This window comes from Bison bison, unplaced genomic scaffold, assembly GCF_000754665.1.
Source record: "Bison bison bison isolate TAMUID 2011002044 unplaced genomic scaffold, Bison_UMD1.0 scf7180017864215, whole genome shotgun sequence".
Taxonomy (NCBI): Eukaryota; Metazoa; Chordata; class Mammalia; order Artiodactyla; family Bovidae; genus Bison; species Bison bison.
The window spans coordinates 4,360,809-4,375,732 of NW_011494787.1; the positions used below are offsets into that span (position 1 = coordinate 4,360,809).

The following is a 14,924-nucleotide window of genomic DNA, read 5'->3' on the forward strand; positions in this document are numbered from 1 at the left end:
TTAATTTCATGGCTGCAGTCACCATCTGCAGTGATTTTGGAGCCCAGAAAAATAAAGTCTGACACTGTTTCCACCGTTTCCCCATCTATTTCCCATGAAGTGATGGGACCGGATGCCATGATCTTTATTTTCTGAATGTTGAGCTTTAAGCCAACTTTTGCACTCTCCACTTTCACTTTCATCAATAGGCTTTTTAGGTCCTCTTCACTTTCTGCCATAAGGGTGGTGTCATCTGCATATCTGAGGTTATTGATATTTCTCCCGGCAATCTTGATTCCAGCTTGTGTTTCTTCCAGTCCAGCGTTTCTCATGATGTACTCTGCATATAAGTTAAATAAGCAGGGTGACAATATACAGCCTTGACGTACTCCTTTTCCTATTTGGAACCAGTCTGTTGTTCCATGTCCAGTTCTAACTGTTGCCATAGATACATCAAAATTAATTTAAGTTCTATCTGAATTATGCAAAAGAACCTCAAGCCTTATTTTCCTCTCTCTTTCAGCCCACTTCTGACACCTAAAACTTATAGTTGAGTGTAAAATCTTAAGAGAATCTGAAGACAAATGTGTCTATAAAAGTCAAAGTACTTACTTGTATAGGTATAACTTTATGGGTTTTTTTATAAAGACATAAAATTGATCCCTTCCCCACCTTGATCATTCTTGATAGCTGAAACCACCAAGTTCCCATGCAGTGTACTTTGTCACTTTTATGGGCCCAGACAGAACTGCTTTGTCAAAGGGAAGGGCTTTTCTTGCATCTAGTTTGAGATTTTTTTAAGAAATAACTTTTGCTTTTCTTTCACTTTTCCCCCTTTTCCTTGTATTTCTCAGGACAAATGTTGCCTTTCACTTCACTGCCAGCCCCTCTCAACCTCAGGTAAGTGAAGGCTTCAAAGTTATCATGATTCTTACCCAAATAAACCATGGTAACAAGTTGAGTTAGCATGTGGTATTGCCCTTAATCTTTTACAATTTGAGCTATATTTGTATTTTTGGAATGTAGTTCTTATAACTGAGATTTTAGACACATCATTAACCTTATCACTGGAACTGGTATGAAATGGGAGGTATGACATGTTTACAGATACTCCTTTGCTTAACCTTCATTCATCAAATCGTGGGCCAACTAGGCACACCAGGTACAGTGTTAAGCTGTATTAGGTGCCAGGGATAGAAGGATGTAGAGAGGTGCAACTTCTGCCTGCATGGACCTTATAATTAGGAGGGGGATGGGGAGACAGAGAGTGGAAGGCCACCACTAAACAGATACAAAAGTAAACAACTGATCTGGAAAATATAACAAAAATGAGAGATTTTAATATCTACAGTGTTACGGATAAAATTCATTTCTCCCATCATTAAGAAAGAACAGGTATGCTGACAAAAATTATCAGAAGATTTAGATACTTGGGTTATGCTCTCCACTAGGCCATCATCGTAAACCAAATAAACAGATTAGAACTTTGACTGATTCAGGCTGCTTGTCTAGTGATACTGCTAGCTACTTTCCTTTTTCCTTTCATAGATTCTGAAAGAGTAAGGTTCATGCAATAGCCAAGTTTAAAGCAGATTTACTTAATGTCCGGATGTTTCTTGTAAATTTTCAGTAGGCTGCAATACAACTTTGGTCAAAAGTGGCCTTGGATATACTAGAACTGGGATTAACATATTGTATAGATGCTGTTGTAAATCTATTACAATCACTTGTGAGCTGGTGAACCAGTTCTCAGAGAGAAGCCCTGTTTTGTAGTTTGCCCATTTCTGCAGTGTAAATACCTCCACCCCGGCCGATTTCAGACTGCCATCATGACATCACTGAGCACAGAGTTGGAAATCCATGTGCACAGTCAGCTCCCCAGACCTGCCAAAGCTGACCCCCACACACCTTTAAGAGTCACACGTCCCATCAAAGTCTCCACGTGCATGTGTGCTGCCACCCAGTGACAGAAGAGGCTCCAGACCCACAGCCCACTGACCTCAAAGTATCGGTCACTTGATTCACGAAATGTTTGAAAGCAGTAATTGCAAGGTGCAGTGGGAGGTATCTAGATAGGAAGGGAAAAACTTGCACCCCAACTGCAGAAAGAGTACAGTTGAATAGTCCAGTCCAGAGTCCTGAATGTCGTGATGTACTTTGTAGACTGAAAACCAGTGATGATTATATATTGCAGCTTCTTTCCATTAAAAAAAATTATTAAACACTAAAGTCCAAACAATTTGTATATAAATTACAAACTAGAGTAAAATATACCTAGAAAAACTCATGAAACAAAACAGAAATCCTTTGACACCTATAAGGTCTTATTTTACTCATAACTGTTCCCATTTTGGCCTATATTTTATATCTTCTTCAACTGTAGGAAAAAATTTCTGTACCTTTAAATTCACCCAAACTATTGGGTGAATTTAGACTCAGACAACGTGTATCATCACTGCCTGCCTCTGTTCCTATAGATAGAAGCAGGTTACAGAAACTGGTTAGGTAATCAGGACGTAAGAAGGTGATTTTTAGCCTCAATTCCAGGCATTGCTTTAGATCCTTGTCATTTGCTTCTTTCTGGTAAAAGTACATTATCAAGGCAAAGGGTTTATTTACTTGGGATTTATGGTAATTTAGAGATAAAGAAAACTGGTGGGACTTCACTGGTGATTCTTCCAGTGGTTAAGAATCTGCCTGCCAATGCAGGGGACACGGGTTTGATCCCTGGTCCAGGAAGGTTCCACATGCCTCGGGGCAACTAACCTCCTGCGCCATAACTGCTGAAGCCCTCATGCCCCAGAGCCCGTGCTCCACAACAGAAGTCACCACAGTGAGAAGCCCACACACTGCAGCTAGAGAGTAGCCTCCACTCGCCACAACCAGAGAAAGCCCGCATGTAGCAACAAAGACCCAGCACAGCCAAGTAATTAAATAAATAAAATTTAAAGCAATTTACAAAAAAAGAAGATTGGTAATACTTTGGCATATAGATAAGACTTAAGCAGAGGTCTACAGCTTGCACAAAACTAACTCCTAGAATATATAGGAATATATATGACATTCATTTTCATTACTGCTAATAGTAGCCATAATAATGCTTTTGAGGTAACAAAGTATGGTTTCCCTAAGAACCAAGAGCACATGTTGGGAATTCCAGAGTATTCACCTTTCGAAGAGCCCTGTATTCTATGTATTTGAATCAAGCTCCAAAATAAAAGCGCAAAATGAAGTGGGTTCTTGAGAGCATTGCCATCTGCTACAAGGAATGAACAGACTTCCAGACAGTAGCATTAACGACACTCTTTAATCTTAAGATAATTTTTCCCCACTTGGAAGGTTTTGGATTGTTGAAAAGTTCTATTTTCATTGCTCTGGTTCTCAGGATAAGATTAGTAAAGAGGATGAGGGAATGCAAAATGAAGTTTTAATGGGTTTGCCACTCCTTCAAAGTGATATATTTACTAATGCCTGGATATGGGGGCTTTTTTGTTTGGTTTCCTCAAAGTCTTTTTTTCTTTTAATGGAGGCTACTTACTTTACAATATTGTAGTGGTTTTTGCCATACATTGACATGAATGAGCCATGGGTGTACATGTGTTCCCCATCCTGAACTCCCCTCCCACCTCCCTCCCCATCCCATCCCTCTGGGTCATCCCAGTGCACCAGCCCTGAGCACCCTGTCTCATGCATCGAACCTGGACTGGCGATCTATTTCACATATGATAATATACATGTTTCAATGCTATTCTCCCAAATCATCCCACCCTCGCCTTCTCCCACAGAGTCCAAAAGACTGCTCTATACATCTGTGTCTCTTTTGCTATCTCACATATAAGGTTATCATTACCATCTTTCTAAATTCCATATATATGAATTAGTATACTGTACTGGTGTTTTTCTTTCTAACTTACTTCACTCTGTATAATAGGCTCCAGTTTCATCCACCTCATTAGAATTGATTCAAATGTATTATTTTTAATGCCTGAGTAATACTCCATTGTGTATATGTACCACAGCTTTCTTATCCATTCATCTGCTGATGGACATCTAGGTTGCTTCCATGTCCTGGCTATTATAAACAGTGCTGCGGTGAACATTGGGGTACACGTGTCTCTTTCAATTCTGGTTTCCTTGGTGTGTATGCCCAGCAGTGGGATTGCTGGGTCGTATAGCAGTTCTATTTCCAGTTTTTAAAGGAATCTCCACACTGTTCTCCACAGTGGCTGTACTAGATTGCATTCCCACCAAAAATGTAAGAGGGTTCCCTTTTCTCCACATCCTCTCTGGCATTTATTACTTGTAGACTTTTGGATGGCTTCCATTCTGACCAGCGTGAGATGGTACCTCATCATGGTTTTGATTTGCATTTCTCTGATAATGAGTAATGTTGAGCATTTTTCATGTGTTTGTTAGCCATCTGTCTGTCTTCTCTGAAGAAATGTCGTTTAGTTCTTTGGCCCATTTTTTGATTGGGTCGTTTATTTTTCTGGAATTGAGCTGCAGGAGTTGCTTGTATATTTTTGAGATTAATTCTTTGTCAGTTGCTTCGTTTGCTATTATTTTCTCCCATTCTGAAGGCTGTCTTTTCACCTTGCTTATAGTTTCCTTCGTTGTGCAAAAGCTTTTAAGTTTAATTAGGTCCCATTTGTTTATTTTTGCTTTTATTTCCATTACTCTGGGAGGTGGGTCATAGAGGATCCTGCTGTTATTTATGTCAAAGAGTGTTTTGCCTATGTTCTCCTCTAGGAGTTTTATAGTTTCTGATCTTACATTTAGATCTTTAATGCATTTTGAGTTTATTTTTGTGTATGGTGTTAGAAAGTGTTCTAGTTTCATTCTTTTACAAGTGGTTGATCAGTTTTCCCAGCACCACTTGTTAAAGAGATTGTCTTTTCTCCATTGTATATTCTTGCCTCCTTTGTCAAAGATAAGATGTCCATAGGTGCATGGATTTATCTCTGGGCTTTCTGTTTTGTTCCATTGATCTATATTTCTGTCTTTGTGCCAGTCCATACTGTCTTGATGACTGTTGCTTTGTAATATAGCCTGAAGTCAGGCAGGTTGATTCCTCCAGTTCCATTCTTCTTTCTCAAGATTGCTTTGGCTATTCAAGGTTTTTTGTATTTCCATACAAATTGTGAAATTATTTGTTCTAGTTCTGTGAAAAATACCGTTGGTAGCTTGATAGGGGTTGCATTGAATCTATAGATTGCTTTGGGTAGTATACTCATTTTCATTATATTGATTCTTCCAATCCATGAACATGGTATATTCCTCTATCTATTTGCATCCTCTGATTTCTTTCATCAGTGTTTTATAGTTTTCTATATATAGGTCTTTTGTTTCTTTAGGTAGATATATCCCTAAGTATCTTATTCTTTTCATTGCAATGGTGAATGGAATTGTTTCCTTAATTTCTCTTTTTCTGTTTTCTCATTGTTAGTGTATAGGAATGCAAGGGATTTCTGTGTGTTAATTTTATATCCTGCAACTTTACTATATTCATTGATTAGCTCTAGTAATTTTCTGGGAGAGTCTTTAGGGTTTTCTATGTAGAGAATCATGTCATCTGCAAACAGTGAGAGTTTTACTTCTTTTCCAATTTGGATTCCTTTTATTTCTTTTTCTGCTCTGATTGCTGTTGCCAAAACTTCCAGTAGTGGTGAGAGTGGGCACCCTTGTCTTGTTCCTGACTTTAGGGGAAATGCTTTCAATTTTTCACCATTGAGGACAATGTTTGCTGTGGGTTTGTCATATATAGCTTTTATTATGTTGAGGTATGTTCCTTATATTCCTGCTTTCTGGAGGGTTTTTATTATAAATGGATGTTGAATTTTGTCGAAGGCTTTCTCTGCATCTATTGAGATAATCATATGGTTTTTATCTTTCAATTTGTTAATGTGGTGTATTACATTGATTGATTTGCAGATATTGAAGAATCCTTGCATCCCTGGGATAAAGTCCACTTGGTCATGATGTATGATCTTTTTAATATGTTATTGGATTCTGTTTGCTAGAATTTTATTAAAGATTATTGCATCTATTTTCATCAGTAATATTGGCCTGTAGTTTTCTTTTTTTTGTGGCATCTTTCTCTGGTTTTCCTCAAAGTCTTAATCATGTATTTCATGTCAAGCTTCTCAACCAGTTACTATATTTATAATTACTGGGAAGAAGTTCCCTTTCTTCATTATTAGCAACATGCTTAAAATTTAGAGTTAATAAAATTTTCTGGTGAATTGATAATCTAAGTAGGTAAATAGTATAACCTCTATTATAAATGCTTCCTTATTCTGATATTTGAGAAATACTTTTAAAGATATCTTAGCCTGCCCAAAATTGTGAACATATTTCAGGAGCCTAAATGTAAGGCTTAGTCTTTGAATCTAAATGTCATCTCACTGAGTTCCAGCCAAGAAATAGATTCTTTGGCCAAAAAAAAAAAAAAAAAAGTCTAGGGGAAAGGTGGATGTAGTGCTAATTCTTACCTATGGCAAGGTGGTTAAGATTCTTGAAGAACAAGCTTGTCTGCCTTTCAAGGAAGAGCTTCATATTTCAAAATGACCACATAGAGGTAAACTTTGTTTCCTGTTACATTTCACATATCTCTGATTCAAAGGGTGGGGGGACCTTCTTAAGTTGAAATTGGAACGAAGTGTAGCAAAGTTTAGTTGAGAAATAAATATCATAAAAAAATAATACAGCAATGTTGTATGAAATGGCTCCTTTGTCCTGCTCATGGCTGTATTCCTAGTATCTGAGCCCTGCACAGAGCATCTGCTCAATATGCAAGAGATGAATGGCTGGCTGAATTACTGGAGGCTTACTGAGATTTACATCTGAACTTTGTGCCTCATATTAGAGGAAACCACCTTATTCATGAGAAAATAGTTTGTGACTATAAACATTTCTAAGCATTAACAAATCCTTTTTTTTTTATTCTCAGTATTTCCTATACAAATTTCCTGAAGACGTAGACTCAGTTATCATTAAAGTCGTGTCTACATTGGCTTATCCATGCTCTGTTGTCTCAGTCCAGAATATCATGGTGAGTTTCATAACTTGTCAACCTTCCAATATGGAGTTTTATATTGTCTTAGGATAAATGAGAGAGAGCGTGAGCACCATTTCATCCTCTTACTTTGTACTGCTGACAAGACTGCTAAACAGTAAAAGCTGTATCTTGTGCACACAAGTGCACAGTATGTGCTTATAGACATTGATCTGGGGAGATAGAGAGAGGTTGACTCTTCACCAAGATAAACAAAGGAAGGGAGGGAGGGAAGGAGGATCGTGACAGAGAATAAGGAAGACCAAGTTGTGAACTGCACAAGAAAAACAGGAACCTACTGCTTGTTCTATGTTTTGAATTTTTTGTTGTGTCATTAGGCCCTTTCTGTCTCATAAAGTATTAGTAAAATATGGGAAAGGTGTGATATACTTTGAGACAGATCTTTTATGTTCTCTTTAATATTAATATTAAGTGACCTTGACTTCAGAGGACAAGGCACCAAATTTTAGGGAAATTATTTCCTGACTACTCTGGGATGAAACTCTTCATGGTTTCTGGCTCAGTAAGGACCCCCTCCTCTGTGATCCAGGTGGTATGGGTGGTATGTATATATGACATTAGTGATGTCTTCCTTTTTATCCCCCATGCACATGACAGTGCCCAGTATATGACCTTGACCACAATGTGGAATTTAATGGTGTCTACCAGTCCATGACTAAGAAAGCTGCCATCACACTACAGGTGAGACATCACTTCTGTGGGCATCATCAGTGACAATGCACAGTTTATAGTCAGGTTTCCTACTGGACCAGTTTGGTCACCCACTGAATTTCGAGAAATGTCAAGGATTACTGCTCACTGTGTACACTGAATCTCTTTCTTTTCTGATTGATTTCAAAATAAAGATTGCTATACCTGGTGGATAATGCTGCTCTACCAGGTGCCCTGTTCCCCTTGGGGAATCCTGGGAACCTGTGATGCAGCAGGAGAGGTGTCTGCTTACAGAGGTAAGGGTGAAAGATGCCAGTCTACTCAATGCGGGGGGCAGGTGCCAATTTAGCGTAAAGTTTATCTGATCAATTTAAAACAACTAAATATATTCTACTAAACCAATATTGCAAATCAGCTATGTTTGCATGCATGCTCAGTTGCTTACTCTTTGTGAACCTATGGACTGCAGCCCACCAGGCTCCTCTGTCCATGGAATTGTCCAGGCAAGAATACTAGAGTGGGTTGCCATTTCCTCCTCCAGGAGATCTTTCCAATCCAGGGATCAAACCTGAATCTCCTGCGTCTCCTGCATTGGCAGGCAGATTCTTTACCACTGAGACACCTGAAAATAGTATATTTCAATTTAAAAGACACATATTTTGATAATTGGTACTAATGACAGTAACCAAAAGAGGACTTCAACTCTGGACAGAATGGGTAAGTTCAAAGGAATATGAACCACATTTGTGTAGAAGTTTGCTCTTTTGGTATTATAATTAAATTTTTGTTTCAGTGATAATTTTATAGCAAAAATATATACACATCATGTCAGCATATTTTCAAAGAGATTCTGTTCCTGCCTTTAGAGTGGTATTTACTTGAGGTACCTGCAATCTGATGTGTTCTCTAGCTAAGGAGATACTGTTTATTGAATAGCAGGCCATGAATGAGAAGGGGTTAATTATAATTTAAGTATCAGAACTAAAAATTTCTATTAGGCTTTAATTTTTAATGCCTCAGATTTGATACCTCAAATATCTGTTCTTGTTTTAGTATTTTTTTTCCTTAGCACCTCAGCATTATATAGTCCCAAATTTAAAAGGACAAAAAATAAGCATAATTTCAAACTTTTACACCATCTGGACAGTAAATTAATGAAGAACAAAGTTTACCAGTATTTTCTTACTCTGAATGTATTTGGCAACAAATTAGTACATCTCTCTGGACTCCTGATTCAGTCTTGGGCCATTTTCTGGGTAGGTTAAACATCAGAAATTTGGGAATAATATAAAGTCAAGATTGTATAAATATACTAGATCTTAAATATTATCTTGTCAACCATGCTTCATTCATGGTTAACAAACTGGGACACAGAGAAGCTCACTCAGAGAAAGTCAAAGCCAGGACTATAACTCAGGTCTCCTAACTTGAGTATTTGCTTCCCTAACCTAAATTATTTATTTGTCTGCTGACTGAATGACTTTTCAGAAAGTCATTTATCAATTAATTTTATGATAAAAACACTATAAAAAGCTAAAACAGCTCTAAAAATAAAGTTTATTCAAGAATTTAATATGTAAGTATTAATTATTAAACATAGGCTGTTGACATATATTTTATACAATTCTAAGCAGTCAAGTGGCACAAGACAGACTGAAATCAGAAGAGTGTATCTACATAATTCCTTGGATATAACAATTATTTTATTATGGATAACCTGGAGTAAATCATGGGAATGTGTGAGTCCTTCCTAAGGTGTTAGGGAGAGGGATGAATTTTACTTTTTTTCTCTTTCCTTCTTTTTGCTCCCACCACCATGAATTTTCTCCCTTCTTCTCACTATCTTTATGTCTTACGCAGAAGAAGGATTTTCCAGGTGAGCAGTTCTTTGTGGTGTTTGTGATAAAGCCTGAAGATTATGCCTGTGGAGGATCTTTCTTCATCCAGGGTAAGCAACAGTGAGGAATAATTGGCTATGAAGAAAAACGTAATGGAATGGAATGGAAATGAACCAAAAAGTTCATTTTGGCCCCTTCTGATCCCTTTCAACCATCTCTAGTTCCAAGTAAGTCAGGGTTATCAGCAGTGGCTTGACAAGGCAGTCTGAGATGTACTTGAGAAAAAAATAAAGGGAAGAAAATAATAGATCTCAAGACATTATTGATACTTCAAAATGCCATTTACCACCTTGAGTCTTTTCAAAGTCTTGTACTTCCTCAGACTATATGAGGTAAGTTGGCTCTTTACTCAACAAATATTTACTACTATGAAGTAATGGGGCTTCCTTGGTGGCTCAGATGGTAAAGAATTCCCCTGCAACACAGGAGACCCACGTTCAATCCCTGAGTCAGGAAGATTCCTTGGAGAAGGGAATGACTACCCACTCCAATATTCTTGTCTGGAGAAATCCACAGATAGAGGAGCTTGGTGGGCTATAGCCCATGGAGTTGCAAAGAGTCAGACATGACTGAGTGACTAACACACACACACACACGTGCGTGCGTGCACACACACACGTGAAATAATGATTTTAATACAGCAAATTGAGGTCCATTTTCTAAGATCATTTTGGTAGCTAGCAGTAATGGAGCCACCTATATTTATCAGTAGTCATCATTTCCCCAGGAAAAGTCAGAATTCTCAATTCCCACTGCCAAAATTGTATCTTTCAAGATAGTAAGTAAGCAACGTAGGGCAACTTATCCCAATTGACAACTTACCCAATGTGTAAGCTCTTAGGCACAATACAGTGGTTGTGGGCAACTACCCACTAATTACCATGGCAACAGAAAAGGCTGTTGATGGAAAACATGGACCCCTCAACAGCTGATGGGCCATATGTGACCAACGTGGAGAGTGTTTACTGTTGAGTGTAACAGTGTTCTCTTGGTATTCAGGTGAATCTTCTCATGTATTCTTTTTTTAAGCACTGTTTTAATTTTTATTGGAATATATTTGCTTTACAATGTTGTGTTAGTTTCTGCTAAACAACAATGTGAATCAGCCGAATGTATACATATATCCCCTCCTGCTTGGGCCTCCTCATATATTCTTTAATTTCTTAGTTACATAGCTCTAGAGTTTTGCCAACATCCAATGTTTTTGTAAACTACAAATCCTTTAATGGCTATATAAGAAAAACAAATTCTCACTGGCTAGAAAAATGCAAACCAAAAGATGAAGGAGCTCTCTATTTTTGCAGCTGTTTTCCTCAGATTTCCATGATATATTGAGTCATACATGATATGAGCAGAAAGGTCAAGACTTCTTCATTTAAGAAATGAGGCTACATTCTCAATTAAGTCACTTAGTGCTACCAAAATGCACCCAAACCAAGGTCAAATGGAAAGTTTTAACCAAAGAGTATTAGATGGTTTGAAGGTTTGGTGGTTTGGTTTTCATATAGCTCTTGCTAAAAGAAAATTTAGCAAGAAGAATTCATCCTGGATAGTTTTTAAACAACTGTTCAGATGAGAGGCCAAGAACATAGTATCTGACCCATTGTGCTTTGTTCTTTTTTTTACCAGAAAAGGAAAACCAGACTTGGAATCTACAACGTGCAAAGAACCTTCAAGTCACCATTGTTCCTTCCAGTAAAGGTTGGTTTTGGTTGTTATTTTGAGTCACTAAGTTGTGTCCAGCTCTTTGCGACCCCATGGACAGAAGCACACCAGGCTTCCCTGTCCTTCACCATCTCCTAGAGTTTGCTCAGATTCATGTCCATTGAGTCAGTGATGCTATCTAACCACCTCATGCTCTGCTGCCCTCTTCTCCTTGTACCAGCATTCAGTGGAGAGATTCCTGTCAGGAAGGAGATCATGTCATTCAGTGCTAATGTCATCCTTCCAGAGAAACATCATAAGAAAACTAACGTTTATCTTAGAGATAGAAGAGAGAATCAAAGCATTTTGTTAAATTCCTAACAGAAAGAAAGGGAAGTCAGTTATGATTTTGTGTATAGGAAGTCCCTCCCAGCTTCCCTGAGGAAGTCATCACTGTGAAAGGCAGACGTTTATGGACAATGACTAGGTGACCTCCAATAGCTTCCCTGCTTTGAACGGGATTATCTTAGAATTTAAGAATGGGTATGATGCAGATGCGGAGAAGGCAATGGCACCCCACTCCAGTATTCTTGCCTGGAGACTCCCAGGGACAGCGGAGCCTGGTGGGCTGCTGTCTATGGGGTCGCACAGAGTCGGACACGACTGAAGTGGCTTAGCATGATGCAGATGGGCCTGTTAAGCTGTCCTGTCCCAAACATGGTCCTCTTTTCTCCTGAGGACATCCTGACCAGAGCGATTTCTCTTCCCTCAGGATCCGTTTATGTGAAAGCCATTCTTCTCAGTTTCCTCATCTTCTTCTCCTTCTACTTGGGATGCCTGTTTGTTGCATTCATTCATTTTATCAGGTATGTCAAGAGCTTAAAGAAATGTCAACCCCCTTCACCTGTCTCTGCTTAGCAGTTAGCACATTAGACTTTAGAGTCATACTGACTGGATTCAGTTCTACCTTAGCCACTGTGTGATCTTGGGCAAGTTACTTAATGTTTCTGTACTTCACTTTCCTCATCTGTAAAATGAGACAATAATTTGCCTCACAGATCAGTATAACTGCAGTGTTTATATCAATGTCCTACACAGAGTAAGTGTTGGTAGTGATAGCTATTTTCATAGTTAGTGAAACTTCAACAGAAAGGCAGCTTGGGTATTTTTTAGAACAGAAAGTGCTCAGTGTAGATCTTATGGAATGTAGGAAATCAGTTGTACCTAACATGGAGATTTAGAAACAGCTTTGAACATTCCATCAAAAAGTAGAATTAATGGCTAAAATAAATCTTGTGGTATAATAAGTGCCAAGAGTAATAAATATGCTGTGACACTATATTCCAGGTGCTTTTTTTACTGTTACAGCATCAATTTTACAGTCAAAATATTCCCTGACCGGAAAAAAGGAGATAATCATGCTGTAATTTGACCAAGGAAATTTCCCTTCCCAAGAGTTTGGAGCCCCCAGTGAAAAAGAGTTGCAGTCTTTCCTTGTATTTCTGAACAAGCCTGAACTTGAGAATTCCATAGTTTGTCCTGGTCTCTGTGAAACAACTGCAAAGGAATGGCAGGAGGTACAATAAACAAATGTTCTCTCTCCTCTTGAGCATCTAAAGTAAACAAAGCCAATGTAGAGTTTTCAGATTATTGGGAAAGATTAGCCTCATTTGTGGAAACACCTCACAGCTACCACAGCAATACAACTTCTCAGTGATACAGGCCTACCTCTGAAATGAATCCCTCTTTCACCTTTATGAAGCTGTGCAACTGAGAAACTGACTTCAAAAACCATTGACCATATCTGGGCCAATTTGAGCACCAAAATTATTAAGGAGAATAGTGAATTACAAACCATTGAGAAAAACAGAAATTCATGAATCCTTATCAACAAGGGAGAGAGGAAGGAAAAAAAGAGAGGGAGGGGAGGAGGGAGGGAAGGAAGGACCTAAATACTTGCATATATACATTCAATGAATTCAACAAAATTACTAAAACATTTCCACATTAGGGAAAGGAGCCATTAGCAAATATTGACATAGGAGGGAAGACCCTTGCCTAGGGCAGAACACCAAACACTGACTGGTAAATAAGGAGAGAGTCCCAGAATTGGAAAATCAGTATTTTGCATAGATCAGGTTAAGAATCATCAATGAATACTAAAGCTAGGAGGAAAATCTGATGAGGATCAAGATATTTGCATGGCCTTAAAGTGATTCCCCACAAAAAGCTTGGAAGTTGTAAGGGATAAGTACTAACCATACAGAGGAGAAATTGGATGATTGACAGGGTGATGAATATTAATATGACCAACAGGAAGATGGACACTTCCAGGTGTGGTACTCTGAAAAGGACACAACCTCACTTGTGTAGTATTCCAGCCAGAAATGCCCATTTTTACTGTAATCATGAGGAAAAAACTAGACAAACTCAAAATGTTGAACATTCTATTAAAATGTGTCACAAAAGACAAAAATTAGCTACGGAAATGTTCCAGATTGACTGAGACTGAAGATACATGATGACTAAAGACAATACCCGATCTCAGACCGGATCTTTTACTAGATGAAAAATATGCTGTAAAGGACATTATTGGATCAATTGACACAACTGTAATACAGACAAGATAAGAATATCATATCAGTGTTAAGTGTATTGAATTTGACAATTACACTGTGATTATATAAGAGATTATCTTTATTCTTTGGAAGTATTTAGGCATAAAAATTGATGACATATGCAATTTACTTTCAAATTGTTCCCCCAAAATTTATATATACATATAAATGAAAACTGGAGAAGGAAATGGCAACCCATTCCAGTATTCTGGCCTGGAAAATCCCATGGACAGAGGAGCCTGGCGGGCTACAGTCCATTGGGTCGCAAAGAGTTGGACACGGCTGAGTGACTAACACACATATATGAAAACACACACATGTACCCAGAGACAAAGAATGGTAAAGCAAAGGGAGTAATATGCTAACAATAAGTGAATCTAGGTAACAATATGTGGGGATTCTATAGTCCATTCTTATGGCTTCTCTAAAAATATTTTCAAATAAAAAATGTTAAAAATAAAAACACCAGTCTACAGGCAAATACACCTGGAAAGTATATATACATTAACTGGTTATCAGCTCAACTAATTGATTAGATCATAACCACTAACACAGAACAAATACTTGCTCTATGCCAGGCACTGCACTGGGCCTTCTAAGTAGATTATCTCATCTAAATCTCAACAACAGTAAGTACTAGTATTATTATTATTATTTGACAGTTAAGAAAACTGAGGTATTGAGAAGTTAAGTAATTTGACCAAGAATTCACAGCCACTAAATGAAGGAGATGGGATTTGAACCCAGGCAGTCTGGCTAGATCATCAAAAAAGCAAGAGAGTTACAGAAAAACATCTGTTTCTGCTTTATTGACTATGCCAAAGCCTTTGACTGTGTGGATCACAATAAACTGTGGAAAATTCTGAAAGAGATGGGACTACCAGACCACCTGACCTGCCTCTTGAGAAACCTGTATGCAGGTCAGGAAGCAACAGTTAGAACTGGACATGGAACAACAGACTGGTTCCAAATAGGAAAAGGACTATGTCAAGGCTGTATATTGTCACCTGCTTATTTAACTTATATGCAGAGTACATCATGAGAAATGCTGGGCTGGAA

The 14,924-nt window shown here is 38.1% G+C and overlaps 1 protein-coding gene across 1 annotated transcript in view; it reads left to right on the forward strand.

Moving 5' to 3' along the window:
• SIDT1 (SID1 transmembrane family, member 1) overlaps positions 1 to 14,924 on the forward strand; it is a gene marked incomplete at its 5' end in the record, with an annotated part of 109,248 nt that overhangs the window by 48,673 nt on the left and 45,651 nt on the right. The window contains 6 exons of the mRNA XM_010845416.1: positions 834 to 879; positions 6,929 to 7,030; positions 7,652 to 7,735; positions 9,566 to 9,653; positions 11,233 to 11,304; positions 12,020 to 12,113. Of these exons, the coding sequence (XP_010843718.1) occupies positions 834 to 879; positions 6,929 to 7,030; positions 7,652 to 7,735; positions 9,566 to 9,653; positions 11,233 to 11,304; positions 12,020 to 12,113 (486 nt within the window). The remainder of the gene's footprint in view (positions 1 to 833; positions 880 to 6,928; positions 7,031 to 7,651; positions 7,736 to 9,565; positions 9,654 to 11,232; positions 11,305 to 12,019; positions 12,114 to 14,924) is intronic.